The 16,147-nt window shown below is 41.9% G+C and overlaps 1 protein-coding gene across 2 annotated transcripts in view; it reads left to right on the top strand.

Moving 5' to 3' along the window:
* The window catches only part of ITGA1 (integrin subunit alpha 1), a 70,289-nt gene that overhangs the window by 26,944 nt on the left and 27,198 nt on the right, over positions 1-16,147 (top strand). For both annotated transcript variants that reach the window (XR_014517227.1, XM_083465770.1), the window contains exons 6-15: positions 789-916; positions 4,120-4,268; positions 5,036-5,186; positions 6,173-6,338; positions 11,135-11,208; positions 12,397-12,541; positions 12,733-12,875; positions 13,816-13,959; positions 15,062-15,319; positions 15,825-15,955. Coding sequence is in view for 1 of the 2 variants with exons in the window: in XM_083465770.1 (XP_083321896.1) it covers positions 789-916; positions 4,120-4,268; positions 5,036-5,186; positions 6,173-6,338; positions 11,135-11,208; positions 12,397-12,541; positions 12,733-12,875; positions 13,816-13,959; positions 15,062-15,319; positions 15,825-15,955 (1,489 nt within the window). In the remaining variant the exon portion in view is untranslated. The remainder of the gene's footprint in view (positions 1-788; positions 917-4,119; positions 4,269-5,035; positions 5,187-6,172; positions 6,339-11,134; positions 11,209-12,396; positions 12,542-12,732; positions 12,876-13,815; positions 13,960-15,061; positions 15,320-15,824; positions 15,956-16,147) is intronic.

Genomic DNA, 16,147 nt, shown 5'->3' with positions numbered 1-16,147 from the left:
GCCACTGCCAAAGTGTCCAGGTTCTCACTTCCACTGCCTTAGATACATCCCAACAGAAGTATCTTCTTCTATGTACGACTACTGTAATAAATTTACTGTTCCTTCCTAAACGCCACCCTCAGCTGTATGTCCACTATCTGGTTGGCAAGCATGCATGTGACAATTATTGCACACAGTGACATGCATCGGAATATAATCTATCAGGGAAATTGGATATTAACTTTTCTACTCAACTTTGTCATCCTAATGCTCTTGCCCAGCAACCAAGCTGCCCAGGCTGCTCTAGGCACTGACTTTAAAGGTTAACAACTGAGGATCTTCTTCTTCATTAGCTCTGTGATGGGAAACCTGTGACCTTCCAGATGTTTTTGGACGCCAACTCCCATCAGCCCCAGTTAGCACAACCAGTACCCAGGGGTGATGGAAGTTGAAGCCCAATAAGACCTGGAAGGCCACAGGTTTCCTCCCTATACTCCTGCTTTCAGAGTTCCCTCTAGAATCTCAGCAAGTCTCAGTTGTAGAAATTAGCTCCAGAGGAAGAAATGTCAATGGGATGCAGAAGAAGAGGTATAAGTAACGCCATCAAGACCGAACAATTAAATGTTGCAGCCTGTGATATCAGCATATTTACCTAAAAGTAATTTCCCCTGAAAGTAAAGGGGAGGGGTCCTTGCAAGTAAAGTATCGAGAGTGCCAGCTAAGATTTAGTTTAGTTTTTTTAAAGGCATTGTTAATTTCCTCCTGATGCATTGGGGCGCTTCTTTAAGATCCAACAATTCACATTGCAGAATGCAAGACCCAGCTGGACATTGTTATTGTTCTTGATGGCTCCAACAGTATTTACCCATGGGAGAGTGTCACTGCTTTCTTGGACAGCCTGCTGAAAAATATGGACATAGGCCCCAAAGAGACACAGGTATGGTGAAAAACACGTTTTGGCTTCCGTTTTTGATTAGGGATGAAGGGGAAAGAGTAAGGCTGAAGTCCTGAATCTACTTAGCTGGAAGTAAGTCTCAATGAACTTGATGTAGCTTACTTCTGAGTATTTGTTAAATTTCTAGCTAAAAATGTGCAGCATTACACTGTAAGCTAGATAACCAATGATATTTATGTTCCAGGCATATAGGGTTGTATCCAATGAAGTCATGTCATTAGCGCAAGGACTTCTGCTTATGCAACAGAACTTCCCCTCCCTCTCCTTCCAGCCCCCTCAAATCTGTTTTGGGAGAGAAGAGGAGAGGGAGGGGAGTCCTTATGATAATGCTATTAAAAGTGTTGGTTATGGCTGAAAATATCCTTCACCGACCTGAAGGACACTTTTCTCCAATATTTGGCAGCCTATGTCCTACCTCAATCTAAGGTACGTGGTGAGGACTTAGAAGAGGGCCTTTTCAGCGGCTACATCCAGGGTCTGGATCTCTTTTCCTAGAGAGGTTCATCTAGCCCCTTTACTGAATTTATGTTGTTATTTGCATTTTTAGCCACCTTTCTTTTAAAAAACAAAACCCCAAAAAAGGTCTCAACGCAAAATTTGAGTACGTGGAAACAAAGATCTCAGTAAACACCAGAACAAAGGTTATGTGTTGTGGGTCTCAAATCTACTACTTTTTTGTTACTGGTTCACGCAATCCTGAATTCTAGTATAACTGGTGGAGGAAGAATCTTTGTATCTAATTTCTTTTCTGCAGTAATAATGTGAACTTGCTCCTTCTCATCTCCTGCACCCCGGTCTTCAGCCTGCTTCCTTTTTCTTCTAGCTGTAACGCATTTGTAAAGGCATGTCACAGCTGAAACAGAAACCTCATAGTGAAGGGTGGAGGTTGGAATGGCTGCAACTTGCGCCAGGAGTTTCAGATTTGTAATAAAATAACTATGAAGTGTCATACTAACATTTTATTTTCATAACTGTGGTTTTCATGTTTCCTTCAGGTGAAACTCTATAATTGCAGTAATAACTGTGGTATCATTATTTTAATTTTTGCAACCGTAAAACATTTGTGCTTCCATTGACGTTATTCGGTTCAAATGGCACCAGTGAGTGCCATAAACAAAGATGTTTTTACTAAAAAGAGATGGGTTATAAAACTGATTGGGAAGTACATCTGCAAAGCCTAAACTAAAAATGCAAACTGGCCCGGCTATAAAAGAATACGATTAGATAAAACCTGTAGAGGCCTTATTGATATTCAATCTGTCAATGTTACAGGGCTTTTAATAATAGATGAGGAACAGATAAATATGCCAAATCAAGGTGCATTTTCACCCCACAACTGAGCAGCGTGTACTCAAAATATCAAAGGCAAACATAAACTTGAAATATGCTAATGGAACATTGCACAGATCACCTCTAGTCAAGAACCTCCCATAACATCAAAGCAAGTGGAGATGAAGAAAGAGGTTATTTTTCGGGGTGGGGAGAGAGTTGTTTATCTTTCTTTTCTGTTTCATGTTTCTTTTACAAGCGAAGTTGGGGAAATTAAGGGACTTCGCGTACAGTGTGTGTTTGATGAGCACGCACACGTGCAACTGTACTGCCAAAAGCGCAAGGGGTCAGCTGCCACCAACAGTGACTTCCTGCCATGTGTTCATGTGATGGATATGTAAGGATTTGTTACAAGTATGATCCATGCAAATGTCCTACCCAGAACAGGTTTTCCATTAGGAAGCTTTTGCCAAGTGTGAATCAGTTTTCATATTTTAGATAGCTTCTCTGTCTTGAGCAGAAAGCAAGAGGAACCCACTATAAGCGCATAGATGTGGGCTCTGCACAACCCCATTTGGGGCCTGATCTGGTGCTCTGGAGTGGCCTTGATTTGAAGGCCTTGCACTTCTTTAGTTGGGACCCTCCAAGTGTCCCTATTTTCCAGGGACATCCCTGTGGCGTTTGCCTCCTAGGTGGGTCATAAGGAAAGGGTTAAAATGAGTGTGATGTGATTGGCCAGTGAGAATGCAAGGGGGGAGTAAAAGTTAGAGTGGGAGGTTTTGAAAGTCAGTTGAGGTTTGGGAGTTGAGAGTTGAGGTTTGGAAATTGGAGAAGGAAGAGGGAGGAATAGGCAGTGGGTTGGTCAAGTTGTATTGTGAGAGAGTGAGAGGAATTGTTAGGGGGAGTCAGACAGATAGTTGGAATAATCAGTCTGGAGTTGTTAGGAACTAAGATTAAGAAACTGACAAGAGAAAAATAAACTGAAACCATACTCTTGTTCCTCTTGTTTAAAAATAAACTTGATTGTTTGTTAATGTTAACAACTGTCTGGACTCCATGTGTCCCCGTGAGAAGCGGGGTGGTGGCAGCGAAGAAAGCAATCACAGTGGTGGCACAGGGTCAATAGACCGTCAAACGTCTGGGGGCCCTGTGTGATCGCCACAATCCCTGATTTAGAGAAGCCATCCCGGTTTCTGATTTGATCCCAGAATGTCCCACTTTTCCTTAGGATGTCCCTATTTTCACTGGAGAAATGTTGGAGGCTATGGAGTTATCCGAACCCTGAGCCTCCTGAAGGCAATCCTGTATAGGGAAGGTTTTCTATGTTTAATGTTTTATTATGTTTTTATATAAGTTGGCTGGGCAAGCAGCCCAGTAAGATGTGTGGGGTATAAATATTAAAATTACCATTACAGATTCAAGATGTTTAAAGCTAAATTAGAAAGAATGAAAGATGTTAAGATTTAACCAGGATGTATGTATGTATGTATGTATGTTTGTCTGTTTGTTTGTTTTGAATTTTTGGGAAATCAGTAAAAAAAATGGAAAAAATTATCATTACGGAATGGGACGTCCCTATTTTCGTCAGAGAAATGTTGGAGGGTATTGGCATAAAGCATGCAGTTTGGAGGGCAGGAGAAGGAGATGCATGCAGACTGCCACTGTGTGTCTCCTTCTCTCTCCCCCCCCCATTTGTCAGAGCAGGTGCCAAGAGTGGTTCTATTGCGTTTTTGTATATTCTGTTGGGAGCCACCCAGAATGGCTGGGGCAACCCAGGCAGATGGGCGAGGTACCAAAAAAACAACAACAACAACTTCTTCTTCTTCTTCTTCTTCTTCTTCTTCTTCTTCTTCTTCTTCTTCTTCTTCTTCTTCCATCATTGCAATGCTTACTTTAGCAGACATTATGTGTTATAGGTTGGGATTGTTCAATATGGAGAAAATGTCACCCATGAATTTAACCTCAACACATATACAACTACGGAAGAAGTGCTTGTTGCAGCAAAGAAAATTGGTCAGCGGGGAGGACGCCAAACCATGACAGCTCTTGGAATTGATACAGCAAGGTAAGTACTGCATACAGTGCAATATATATCCAGTTTAAGATGCTATATCAGCCCCCATGAGCTACCATGTTGGTTTTTCATATGCTCGCCAATTGTCACCAATTTACAAGTTGGTTTTGTGCAAGTTAATATTTGTAATGCAGTCCTGTGATGCTGGAATTAACTTGGTCTATCTGCCTTGAAGGTAGGGTTGCGGGATCTGGAGGAGTGTGGTGAAAGGAAGGGGGAGGGAAAATTCTGATCCACAAGTGGAAGTACTTGCACCAACTTTGATGGGATATAACTCCAATTTTGTTTACTTATTTAGAACATTTGTTTACTGTTCTTCATAATACAAAGTGGGTAAGGAAGGGTGACTGACCCAGTGAGCTTCATGTTTCAGCAAGGATTTTAACCCAAATCAAACACCCCAACCTAATGATGGGGAGACTGCGACCTTCCAGAGGTTTCTAGACTACAACTCCCATCATCCCTGACAAGTGGTCATGCTGGCTGGGGCTGATGGAAGTTGGGAGTCCAGCTACACTAAAGGGTGACAGGTTAGTCATCCCGGCTGCAGAGACTCTGTTCAGCCAATATAATTCTCTTGGTTCTACAGATGTAGTATTAGGCTTTAATAAATGATTTCTTATTGCATGTCATACTAGCTACTGTTGATCCTGCTTAGTTTGGTACTTGCTGCTTATAATTGGTTACGGCCCTTAGCTGGGAGAATGCCTGCAGCTGCTTTTCTCTTGTGCATCATTCTCTTTCTCTGACTTTCTTAGGAAAGAAGCTTTTACAGAATCTCGTGGAGCACGCCCAGGGGTCCAGAAAGTCATGGTAGTTGTGACAGATGGAGAATCTCATGACAACTATCGATTAAAGAAAGTGATTGAAGATTGCGAAAAAGAAAATATACAGAGATTTTCGATTGCTGTAAGTGGCACTTTCAGGAGTCTAAAGATCCATAGAATTCTCTCCTTCCATTCTCCTCAAGTTTATCTGGAAACATGCTACATTAGCTGCAGGACCATCTTTTCAGAAAAATGGTGTAGCACTTTGCCTACAGCATCTCAGTAATTCATACCACATACAAGGTAGATCTATATTATTTTCTTCACTTTGCAGATGAAGCGCTAAGTGAGGAAGGACTTTATGTGCTTGTACAAACTGTGCACATAAGTTTGATTCTCTTTGTTTGGGTCTGAATAGAGATAATGGCCATGGAGATCTGTTTGGCAAAGCTTAGCTCCTCTTTGGGAAATGGATATGTTTAGCTTTGGGCTTCTCCCAGTTCCCACCATAATAAATCCATGTAGCACATTTCTATAATATAGATCTTATGGATGATTTCCATAGGCATCTGGTTGGCCACAGTGAGACAAGGATGCTAGACTAGATGGGCTGTTGGCCTGATCCATCAGGTTCGTCTTATGTTACATGGCCAGCTCCCCTTGTACAATCACATATTTGGCACCCACAAAGCTTTTCCTTGCTGGGGTATATTGTTTCTCAAAATTACAATGGCCAGTGAAGCACTAATGGTACAATACGGTTGGCTTTGCAACCTTGGACAGTGCTCTCTAGATCATGGTCAACATCAACAGATGACATAGCCAGGCATCTGCCAAGGACACACATCCCAGCAGAAGGTTCAGTAATGGGAGCCTCCCAGACTTTCTCCATCATGCAACCTGATTGCTGATCTCCACAGGCCAGGTCCAGGCTTGAGTGGTGTTTCTGGCTGGGCTGGTCACAGCAGGTCAATTTATATAGTTATATAACATCCATGACTAAGCGATCTCCCAAGGCAATGGTCCCTGTATTTGCTTCTTCAGTTTTCCATGTGGTACCACTTGTGAGCTACAGGAATGTCTTTTTGAACCTTGCAACACTAGCATGTCTTTTTGGAAATGCCATAGATTCTTGGCCACTACAACAGAGGCAACCTAAGCACTGAAAAATTGGTTGAGGAAATAAAATCGATTGCAAGTGAGCCAACAGAAAAGCATTTCTTCAATGTCTCGGATGAATTGGCCCTGCTTACTATTGTTGAAGCTCTTGGAGAGAGAATATTTGCTCTAGAAGGTATGTTTGGTTGCCTCTTTTCTTTAATTTGAATGTGTTCCTGCATTATATTCATGAGGGAGAAATGGTTTCCTGCTGCTGGAGTTTTCCATTATGCAGTTGAATCAAGAAAGGGCAATTCTGGAATTCATCTTCTTTTCACTCCAGGGTCAACAGTGAAATTCCCTTTTTTCATTTTTCAGGAATACAATAAAATAACAATTGCTGCATGAAGCCAGACTAATCAGAGCTGGTCCTATCATTAGGCGGTTTGAAGCATCTGCCTCATGTTTCACAGTGTCTTGGCCAATCCTGTGACCAATGGTCCATTTGGTCCATTTGAACTTTCATGATGTGGCAGCAGGATTCAACATTGGCTAAAAACTATTTGTTTTGGACTACAAGTCCCATCAGCCCCAGCCAGACTTCAGCTAGTAGGGAAGATGACACAGGGGTTTTCTGCCACAGATTCAATGACTGTTCTTAGGCTAGTTGGTTAATATTATGCCTCAGTGTTCCTCAGCTGTTAAATGTCAACTTAAGTGACATAAATGCAGTTTAGTGTCTGTGCAGGATCTGCTTGCAGCTTGCTTCCTTGCTTTTCTCTTCTGTAACCATCTTCTCACATGACTTTTAGTTGTTACTTTCTACTAAGGGGCTATTGAGTCTGGATTATGTCTTATCGGCCCCTTGACATTGTGCTGGATTCGATACTAGCCCAACCTCTTTATATAGATAGTCATCAATCTATTACATTCCAGAAGCCAGAAAAATAAAAGCATCCAGTATACATACCTTCATGTTAACAACAGAGCAAAAAAAAAACAAAGCAAACCATATCGTAAACACCATCAGCTCAAATATTCACATAATGATTATTCCAGCTTCAGATGGTTAATAGGTTCTCACTACTATTGCTAGAAAGTTGGTCGCTGCTAACACCCATGGGATTTTATTTCCCAGCAAATATTTAACATAGCATTGAGCTGACCTTCCTGCTACTTGGGACAACAAGGGGAAATTATTTGATGACGAGCTTCAGCATTAAAAGGGCAAAACAATATAACATGTTGTGCAAATTCCATCTCCTGGTTATACAGGAGTGACCCTAATCTGTGAAAAGGTGGAGGGTATGTATTTTTGTCATGCCACCCTTGCCCACAAGGCTACGTGGTGCCTGGCACTACTCAGACTCACCCCAATGCACCTGTTCACTCTTCGTAAGATGTACGGATCTGAGCTGGGTCTCTGATAGAAAATCTGTTACTGCTGCCACCAGAGTACCTCGACATTTCCCACTTCTAACCATCATGTGCTATAATCCAACAATTTATTAAGACAAATTGTCAGGGAACTGCCATCAGCTCAGGGGTGAGAGGGGAAAAGCTGGATGGATTACAGAGAGCCCCCAAAGATTGTGGGAAGCAGCACTTCCTCAGTGGAGAAAGGAAGCCACACCTCTAGTGGAGAGGAGATGCAGGGCTCAGAGGAGGCAAGGCAGTGCCAGGACACCTTGCCTGGGCAAAGCGGGGAGGAAGGAGGTCCCCCTTTACCCAAGCCGTCCATGCACAGTAGGCTTCCACGCAGAGAGGGGAGGTGCAGACTGGGGGTCAAGAAACTACTCTGCTGGGGAAGATTTAGGCACCGCCCACTCTCAGATTCTGCCAGTGAATGAGCAAGACACGGAATAGAGGCGCTCTGCATTCTAAAGTTTTTTACCACCAATAAGAAAGCTTTAGAACAGACTAGCTGGACCATAGAGAAGGCTGATCGCTGAAGAATTGATGCTTTTGAATTCTGGTGCTGGAGGAGACTCTTGAGAGTCCCATGGACTGCAAGAAGATCAAACCTCTCCATTCTTAAGAAAATCAGCCCTGAGTGCTCACTGGAAGGACAGATCCTGAAGCTGAGGCTCCAATATTTTGGCCACCTCATGAGAAGAGAAGACTCCCTGGAAAAGACCCTGATGTTGGGAAAGATGGAGGGAACAAGAAGAAGGGGATGACAGACAAGATGGTTGGATAGTGTTCTCGAAGCCACCAGCATGAGTTTGACCAAACTGTGGGAGGCAGTGGAAGACAGGAGTGCCTGGCGTGCTCTGGTCACAAAGCGTTGGACACGAATAAACGACTAAACAACAACAATTGAGGCATATTGCCTGATTGCTCTCGAGCAACCATCCGATACATCTAACACAAATAAATAAGCATTTTTAATCACTTAGTGTACAGAGACATATGGGGTCAATTCTGTATTATTTGATTTGTTATTTCTTATCACAAAAACGACTGATATAACAATGCTGAAGCTACTTATCAAACCAATCCTGCTGCCATCCAAATGCTCTCTCCACCTACAGCTTTCACTGCAGCTACCACCCATTCCCAAACTCAGCTGACTCTTAAACCAGGATTCAAACTTTCTAACCCTTATCCAATCATTTCCAACTTTCCCAGATACCCTCTCCCACCCACCTACCCCCAACCTACACCTACATGTTATACCTACAAACACTTTCACCCTAAAGTCACTTGTATTGTTACATATTGTTGTCATCCATCTGTCTCAAGAGACAATGGAGTGTGCCTCCAGGGGTGAAGTCAAACCACTGCGTAGCAGCATCAAAGTGACCTCCCTGGACGCAAGCCTGGGCAGTGTGTATGGAGGCTCTGGGCTGCCCAGGTGACCTCTTGGCCTAGCTGATGTGGTCTAGAGTAAAGCAGAGCAATCACGTTTGGCACCAGCTTGGCTGCAGGAGTTGCCAAAAGGAGGCATAACAGGGGTCATCCAATCACCTTTGGGACAAATCCAGAGTAATTTGTTTAGGGTTTACTCCTTAGCCTTTTCTTCTCCTGAAAACATCCCACAAGGCAGCAGAAATATTATATATGCACACAGTATTATTTACAGAAACACCGGAAGATCACAGCGTTGCACAGGCTGGAATCTTTGGAACCAAGATTCAGGGCCTGCTGTGACCCAAAGCCCTGGCATGTTAAATATCAGTCAAACTTCTGTTCTTGTTAATCTTTTGCAGGCCTCTATTCTAATCTGTCCATTGCTTTCTAAGCCTTCTTGGCAGGAACAGTGTTGCTTCTGTGTTCTTTCTAGTGCTTAATGTGCTAGTGGTGCTTTAAAATGTTAGGCAACAGTACAAGTAATTTGTAAATGAGTATATTTCCTAGCAGGGAAAACATCTGTGGATACTTCACATTTAAAAATCTCAGTCTTTCCTGAATAATCATTATAGACTTGCTTGTGGGTGACATTTGCAGCAGTGTCAACAGAGAGCATAAATATAGGAATTCACTTATGAAAATACACAAATTAGCATTTCATTGCTAACAAATAATTAGGAACCGCATTAGAATGATTGGATTTGTACAGAAACAATGTTTGCACACAATGGCTTCTCAGCATTGCAGCTTGTTTCAATTAAGGGGGATATATATATTCTTGGCTAGTGAAAAGTATTCATTTCCTCACTTATAAATTGGTTGTATTCCAACCAAGCTATGTGTATCTGTATGTGCAAATGGAAAACAATCTATACAGCCAGATATTTTGTTGCCATTTCCACAGCAGCGCTTCATGCTGCTGAAGAGAACAGCTGCATTTTCTGCAGAACCATGGCTAGCCTCTTCAGTGGTGTGACGTGGGAATTAAGCAGAGGCTGGATGGCCAACTCTGAGTGATTCTGTGGAAGTAGTAGAATTCCTATGGCAGGTGATGTCCTTTGAAGTCCCTGTCAAGTCTATGAATAGCTGGCATAGAAATGGCAAACTGTAACGTTTTAGTGTTGCATTTTATTTTGTAAATGACTTTCAGCTTCTTGACTGGAAAGAAGACCATTAATGATTTTAACAAATAGCTAGATCCAATATTATATTCTTCCTCTCAATTTAATGAGACTGCCCTTAGTTCAATATACCAATGCCTATGAGTGAATCTTCCAGTTGGATTTCTTTTGATGTCATAACTTCCAGCCCACAACTGGTTAAGTTGCCTGGTAGTGCAATCCATAGATAATAATTCTGGTAATACATGTGGTGTTCACTCTCAGCATTTATAGTCTGCTGTTTAAAAAAACAAAATTGCAAAATAATCCAGCTGCATGATATTCCTATCCTCTCGTCCTACATGTAACTGGAGATGTTAGTCAACTTAATGACCTGATAAAAATAACTTTCAAACCGCAAGATAATGAAACAGAGAACACATCTGTTACTTATTATCCCTGATTGTACTTTTGAAAATTAATAGCTTTGGCACTTTTAAAGAAGGGAGACAGTTTGTGAGTTGCCAAAAACAGTGCATCCTCCCCAAAGGGGAAGACAGGGCACAGATTTGCATAAAATGTTTGAGTTGTATTCAATTAAGTTTAACTTTGAGTAGACCCTACTCAATGGTTCTGAGTTAATCATCATGCTCTCCCTTAAATGACTATGTTTAAACCAGACTTGGACAAGACACCTTCAAACATTTTATTTTCACAGCAACCCTGTGAGGTAGGTTAGTCTGAGAAGTCATGACTAGCTTAAAGTCACCTAGTGAGCTAGGTAGGGATTTGAAGACATCTGATGGATGGCAAGGCAACTGATGGGAAGAATTCAGGATTTTGCTACTTGAGAGAACTGGATAGATTTTTGACATTTCTTCTAATAAAATATATCTGTTTGAAATATTTCTCTCAGTGTCCAAGTTAAGGTGCTGGTAACTCTTAATAAACGGTCTAGTCTTTCCTCTAGTTTGGAATTATTTATAGTCAGCATTTTGATCCATTTGTGTTGAAACAATAAGCATTTCCTGTTTTATAGCTACGAAAGACCAGCTGGCATCCTCTTTTGCAATGGAAATGTCTCAAACTGGAATCAGTGCTCATTATTCCCAGGTAAACTAACCAGTCATCTATGGCTATAGCTATTCTTTAAAATAAATTGTTCTTCAGAAGGAAGCTCTTGAATATCCTCAAACAGAAAGATCACTGTAATGCTTTGGCCAGGTTTGTGTTATTTAAAAAAATTGCCATTAACCCACAATACTGATACCTCCCTCCTTTCAAACTCCATACTGTACAATTTCTAAACACTTCCAAACAGTATCATTGCGCCATTCAGACACGTCTCATTGCATTGCTGCACGGTACAACTTGATGACTTTTCCCCTTTTGTTCCCGCATATGAACATGGCAAAACATTGGGTGTGTGTACAGACTGCATTTCTGATGATCTGGGGACACAAGCCCTATTCAAAACTAATGCTCAAGCAAGAAGAAGGGAAGCACTGATGGGTCCAACCCCCAATGGCTTAGCATGACAATATGCAGTGGGGTAGATTTCCTGTATACATCTGTGCATGCAAAGTCATCCATGCAACCTGGAATCCTGTGCAAATGGGGTTGCAGATCACATGGACAATTTTGCACATACAGTTGCACATGTTGCTCCCTGCAGGCGTTTGCGCTGAATGTGCAGGTGCCAGGCATGGGGCAAGCTGGCATGTGCAAGGTTAGGGCTGGAGCTAGTTGGCATTTCTGATTTACCACATGAGTGCTAATTGGGGGGAAAGTGTGGAATGAAAGATTATTAGCCACCTTGAAAACAGGGGCAACATATCGTAGTTGAAAATGAATAAATAAATAAATGAAATTTATATCTTATCTTTCTATCATCATGGAACTCAAGGTGGCATGTGCAGTGCTTTTTTCTGGGGGGACACAGACCCCTAAACATTTTGTGAAGCTAACAGGAGAAGAATCTTAAAATCTTTAGTTTCTTCTCTAGCACAGTGAATTGTCAGTTCCGTTGCTACCCCTGACGGTCGCCTCATGTCTTGTCACGGTGTTTCCTCAGACGGAATGAGAATATCCCTAAACATTTTTATTTTATTTTTTAGGAAAAAAGCACTGGGCATATGTACGTATAATTCCTATGAAGTCACCCGCATAGGGTTCCTATATATCCTCTTTTTCCAGGACACGTCCTCTTTTTCATGGATATGTAAAATGAGAATTGTCGTAGAGATACATAGTTAAAAGTAGATGGTTTATGTAACTAATTGATTTCTCCTGCTATGTAAGGATTGGATTATGCTTGGAGCAGTCGGAGCATATGACTGGAATGGAACTGTCGTCATGCTAAAGGACAATGCCTTTCAAATCCCGAGAAATGACACATTTTATAACGAGTCTTCAGAAAGAAACGAGCCTCTTGCAGCATACTTAGGTGACTCCAATATTCCAGTTCATTCTTTTCTCTCAGCTAGCCAACCTGCTGTATACCCTTAGTTAGGACTGCACTGCATTGGCCTATTGGAAATATATTTATGCATGCTTTTCCTTTTTTTAAAGAGGCACAAGTAGCTATTATCAAAGTATCCTGAGAATGAACGTTGTCTCTCCCATTCTTTATTTTAGGTTATACAGTAAATTCAGCTTCCGTGCCTGGAGATGTGCTGTACATTGCTGGCCAGCCTCGATATAATCACACTGGTCAAGTTATCATATATCGAATGAGAGGAGCAGATATAGAAATACTTCAAAGATTAAATGGGGAGCAAGTAAGTAAGTGGGGTTATTGCAATTCACATACTTCAGAATGAGATATATTTGTCCCATACTGAATATTGCCAGAAAAAAAGTGTAGAGAAAAACCAACAGAGCACGAATCATTGCTGCAGTTCTGAACAATTCTACCCTGTGTCTGAAGCTGCTTATAAATCAGTAATGCTGAATGTGTGACTACACAATGTTCATTTCAAGTATTAGACGCAGTCATGTATTCAGATAGTAAATTCAGCAACAGATAATTGCAGGAGGTGGTGCCCTAGTGGTGACTCTCTTTGGGATCATACCTCCAGAGTTCCTACAAATTGTAGGAATTGAGCCTCCAGGGTTAGGCCAGCAACAACCTACCACACTGCAGCAACCCTCTTATCTTTTTTGTGGGTGGCACTATGGGTTAAACCACTGAGCCTCTTGGGCTTGCCGATCAGAAGGTCAGCGGTTTGAATCCCCACTATGGAGTGAGCTCCCGTTGCTCTGTCCCAGCTCCTGCCAACCTAGCAGTCCGAAAGCACGTCAAAGTGCAAGTAGATAAATAGGTACCGCTCCAGCGGGAAGGTAAACGGCATTCCTGTGCACTGCTCTGTTTCGCCAGAAGCGGCTTAGTCAAACTGGCCACATGACCTGGAAGCTGTACGCCGGCTCCCTCGGCCAATAAAGCGAGATGAGCGCCGCAACCCCAGAGTTGTCTGCGACTGGACCTAATGGTCAGGAGTTCCTTTTTCCTTTACCTAGACAAGTCAGTAGCTGCCGCTGTTTCCACTCTCCACTTCTAGAACCAGAAACAGCATCCTCCTTCTTTTACTTTTACTGAGTATCTTTTCATTTTGAACACACTGCTTTGACATCTTTAATGATATGTGGTTTATACATTAAATAAGAATAAAATGCATATTGAATACAAACAGGAGGGGATCCTATTTTGTTCAATTACAGATTGGCTCCTATTTTGGAAGTGTTATCACAACCATTGACATTGACAAAGATACATTTACTGATATTCTTCTCGTGGGAGCACCTATGTACATGGGGACCGAAAAAGAAGAACAAGGCAAGGTGTATGTTTATTCACTGAACCAGGTAAGGAAGAAATGAACTGTGTTGGGATTTAAACGTCAAGAGCATAAGACAAATCCAGCTAGATCTGTTATATTAGGAATCTTAGGTGAGATACTCATGCAGTGGAAGTTGCTCCCAGCAGTGGCGTAGCGTGGGGGGTGCAGGGGGGGCCGGCCGCACCGGGCGCAACACCTGGGGGTTAGGGTTAGGGGGCGCAAATCCACAGGTTAGGGGGTGCAAATCCACGGGTTAGGGGGCGCAAATCACTTGCCTTCCCCCGGGTGCTGACAACCCATGCTACGCCACTGGCTCCCAGTACCAGTCAGAAGCAGAGGAAGATTCAGATAGTTTACTATTGCAGAAGATAAGGCTCAGTGAAACAGTTCTGAATGTAGATATATATAGCTTGTAGGCTTTTGCAGATACAGATATATATATAGATACATACAACGACAAAATATCTCAGTTGCACTAAATAAGTTCAGCAATTCAGGACATATCACTGGAAAAGTAGTACCAACAAAAGACAGACTAGCTTCAGTCTCACAGACTGACTCACCATTGAACTGACATGCATTAATCACAGATATAGTTGGGATCCTGTTCCATTACCATAGCAACTGGCTTAGCTGAACTTGCACCTGCAATTAGCTTATCCATGGCGAGATTTATGGCCATTAAGCCTTTCTCATGTCTGATTACTCCAACATGTCCAGCATCCTTTTCTCACGTTGGCAACCAGATGCCTGTGGGAAGCCTGTACTGTAAGCCAGATTTGGGTACAACGATGCGCTCCCCAATTGTGATTCCTAGCAAGTGGTTTGAAGGTAGAACATTACTATTGTGGCTAGTAGCCATTGATAGCTTTATCCTGCATGAATTCATCTAGCCCTCATTTACAGCCATCCAACCCTGGTGGCCAGTCTTGGAGGGAACAGATTCCATAGTTGCATTGTGGGAATAAGATCTTCCTCTGGTCTGGTCTGAATCTTCTAAATTAGATGACTCCGAGTTGTAGTATTATCAGAAGGACTTCTAGTATTATGGGCGAGATGCACTAGAAGAACATCTACCAGGAAAAGTTAGCAAAGTAGACAGAAATCCATTGTTATTTTTTCCACAGAAGACATTTGAACATCAGATGACCCTTGAGCCTATAAAGCAAACATGCTGCTCGCTACTGAAGCACAATGACTGCACAAATCACAACAAGAATGAACCTTGTGGGGCCCGTTTTGGAACTTCAATTGCTTCAGTAAAGGACCTCAACCTTGATGGGTTTAATGATATAGTCATAGGTGCCCCCCTTGAAGATGATCATCGAGGAGCTGTGTATGTTTACCATGGCAATGGAAACACTATAAGGAAAGAATATGCCCAGGTATGGAAGAAAATTAAGAGTATGTCTAGATACAAGAATGGGGTGGGGGTGGGGTTGATGGTAGGAGAAATGGGGGGCTGTTAGAAATTTGGGAGTACTCAATTTTGCAAGATTCACAGATTTGTTTATAAAGTCACTCTAGACTGACTTTTTATGTTTAGATTAATTTAATATGTTAGCAAATGACACATTTTGATGAATATCAATCTGAACTTGGCTTAGATTCATCTCTGAATGTCAGCATTAACCAGATTTTAGATACTTCCTGTAATGTGAATATTTGGGTATTTATAAGGCTCTAAAATTCAATTTAAATAGTATTTTGGGGACTTGGTGCCTGTCTGGTGTCATTCATTTTTAAATACAGGAAAGGATTTAATTCTCCAAGAGTGTTGAACAAAAAAGTAAAGAAATAAGTAGTATCCCTATCCACACTGCCATCTTGAAGTGTTAAACCTTCTGTATTTCCCTGTTGACTATAATAAAGTCATTGTGCTTTCCACAGCGCATTGCATCAGGTGGTGATGGGGAAAAGATGAAATTTTTTGGCCAATCGATACATGGTGAAATGGATTTGAATGGAGATGGACTGACAGATGTCACTATTGGAGGCCTTGGAGGGGCAGCACTCTTTTGGTATTTATGATAAAGCTTTCACTTTAAAGAATGCTCAGTTTTTCAGTAATTGTTACCTGGAACTTTTAGTTAACTGGTTCCTTAAGTGTGTGGATCCTTGTCTCGCCAAAACAAGCACAAACATCATTCATATTGGCTAGGACAGAGGCAAAATTATATACACTATTTCTGGGTGGCAAAACTGCAGCGAGA

The sequence above is a fragment of the Podarcis liolepis genome, assembly GCF_965112155.1.
Source record: "Podarcis liolepis genome assembly, chromosome: 11".
Lineage (NCBI taxonomy): Eukaryota > Metazoa > Chordata > Lepidosauria > Squamata > Lacertidae > Podarcis > Podarcis liolepis.
Note: the sequence above shows the minus strand (reverse complement) of the source record. Positions and strands in the feature narration are given on the sequence as shown.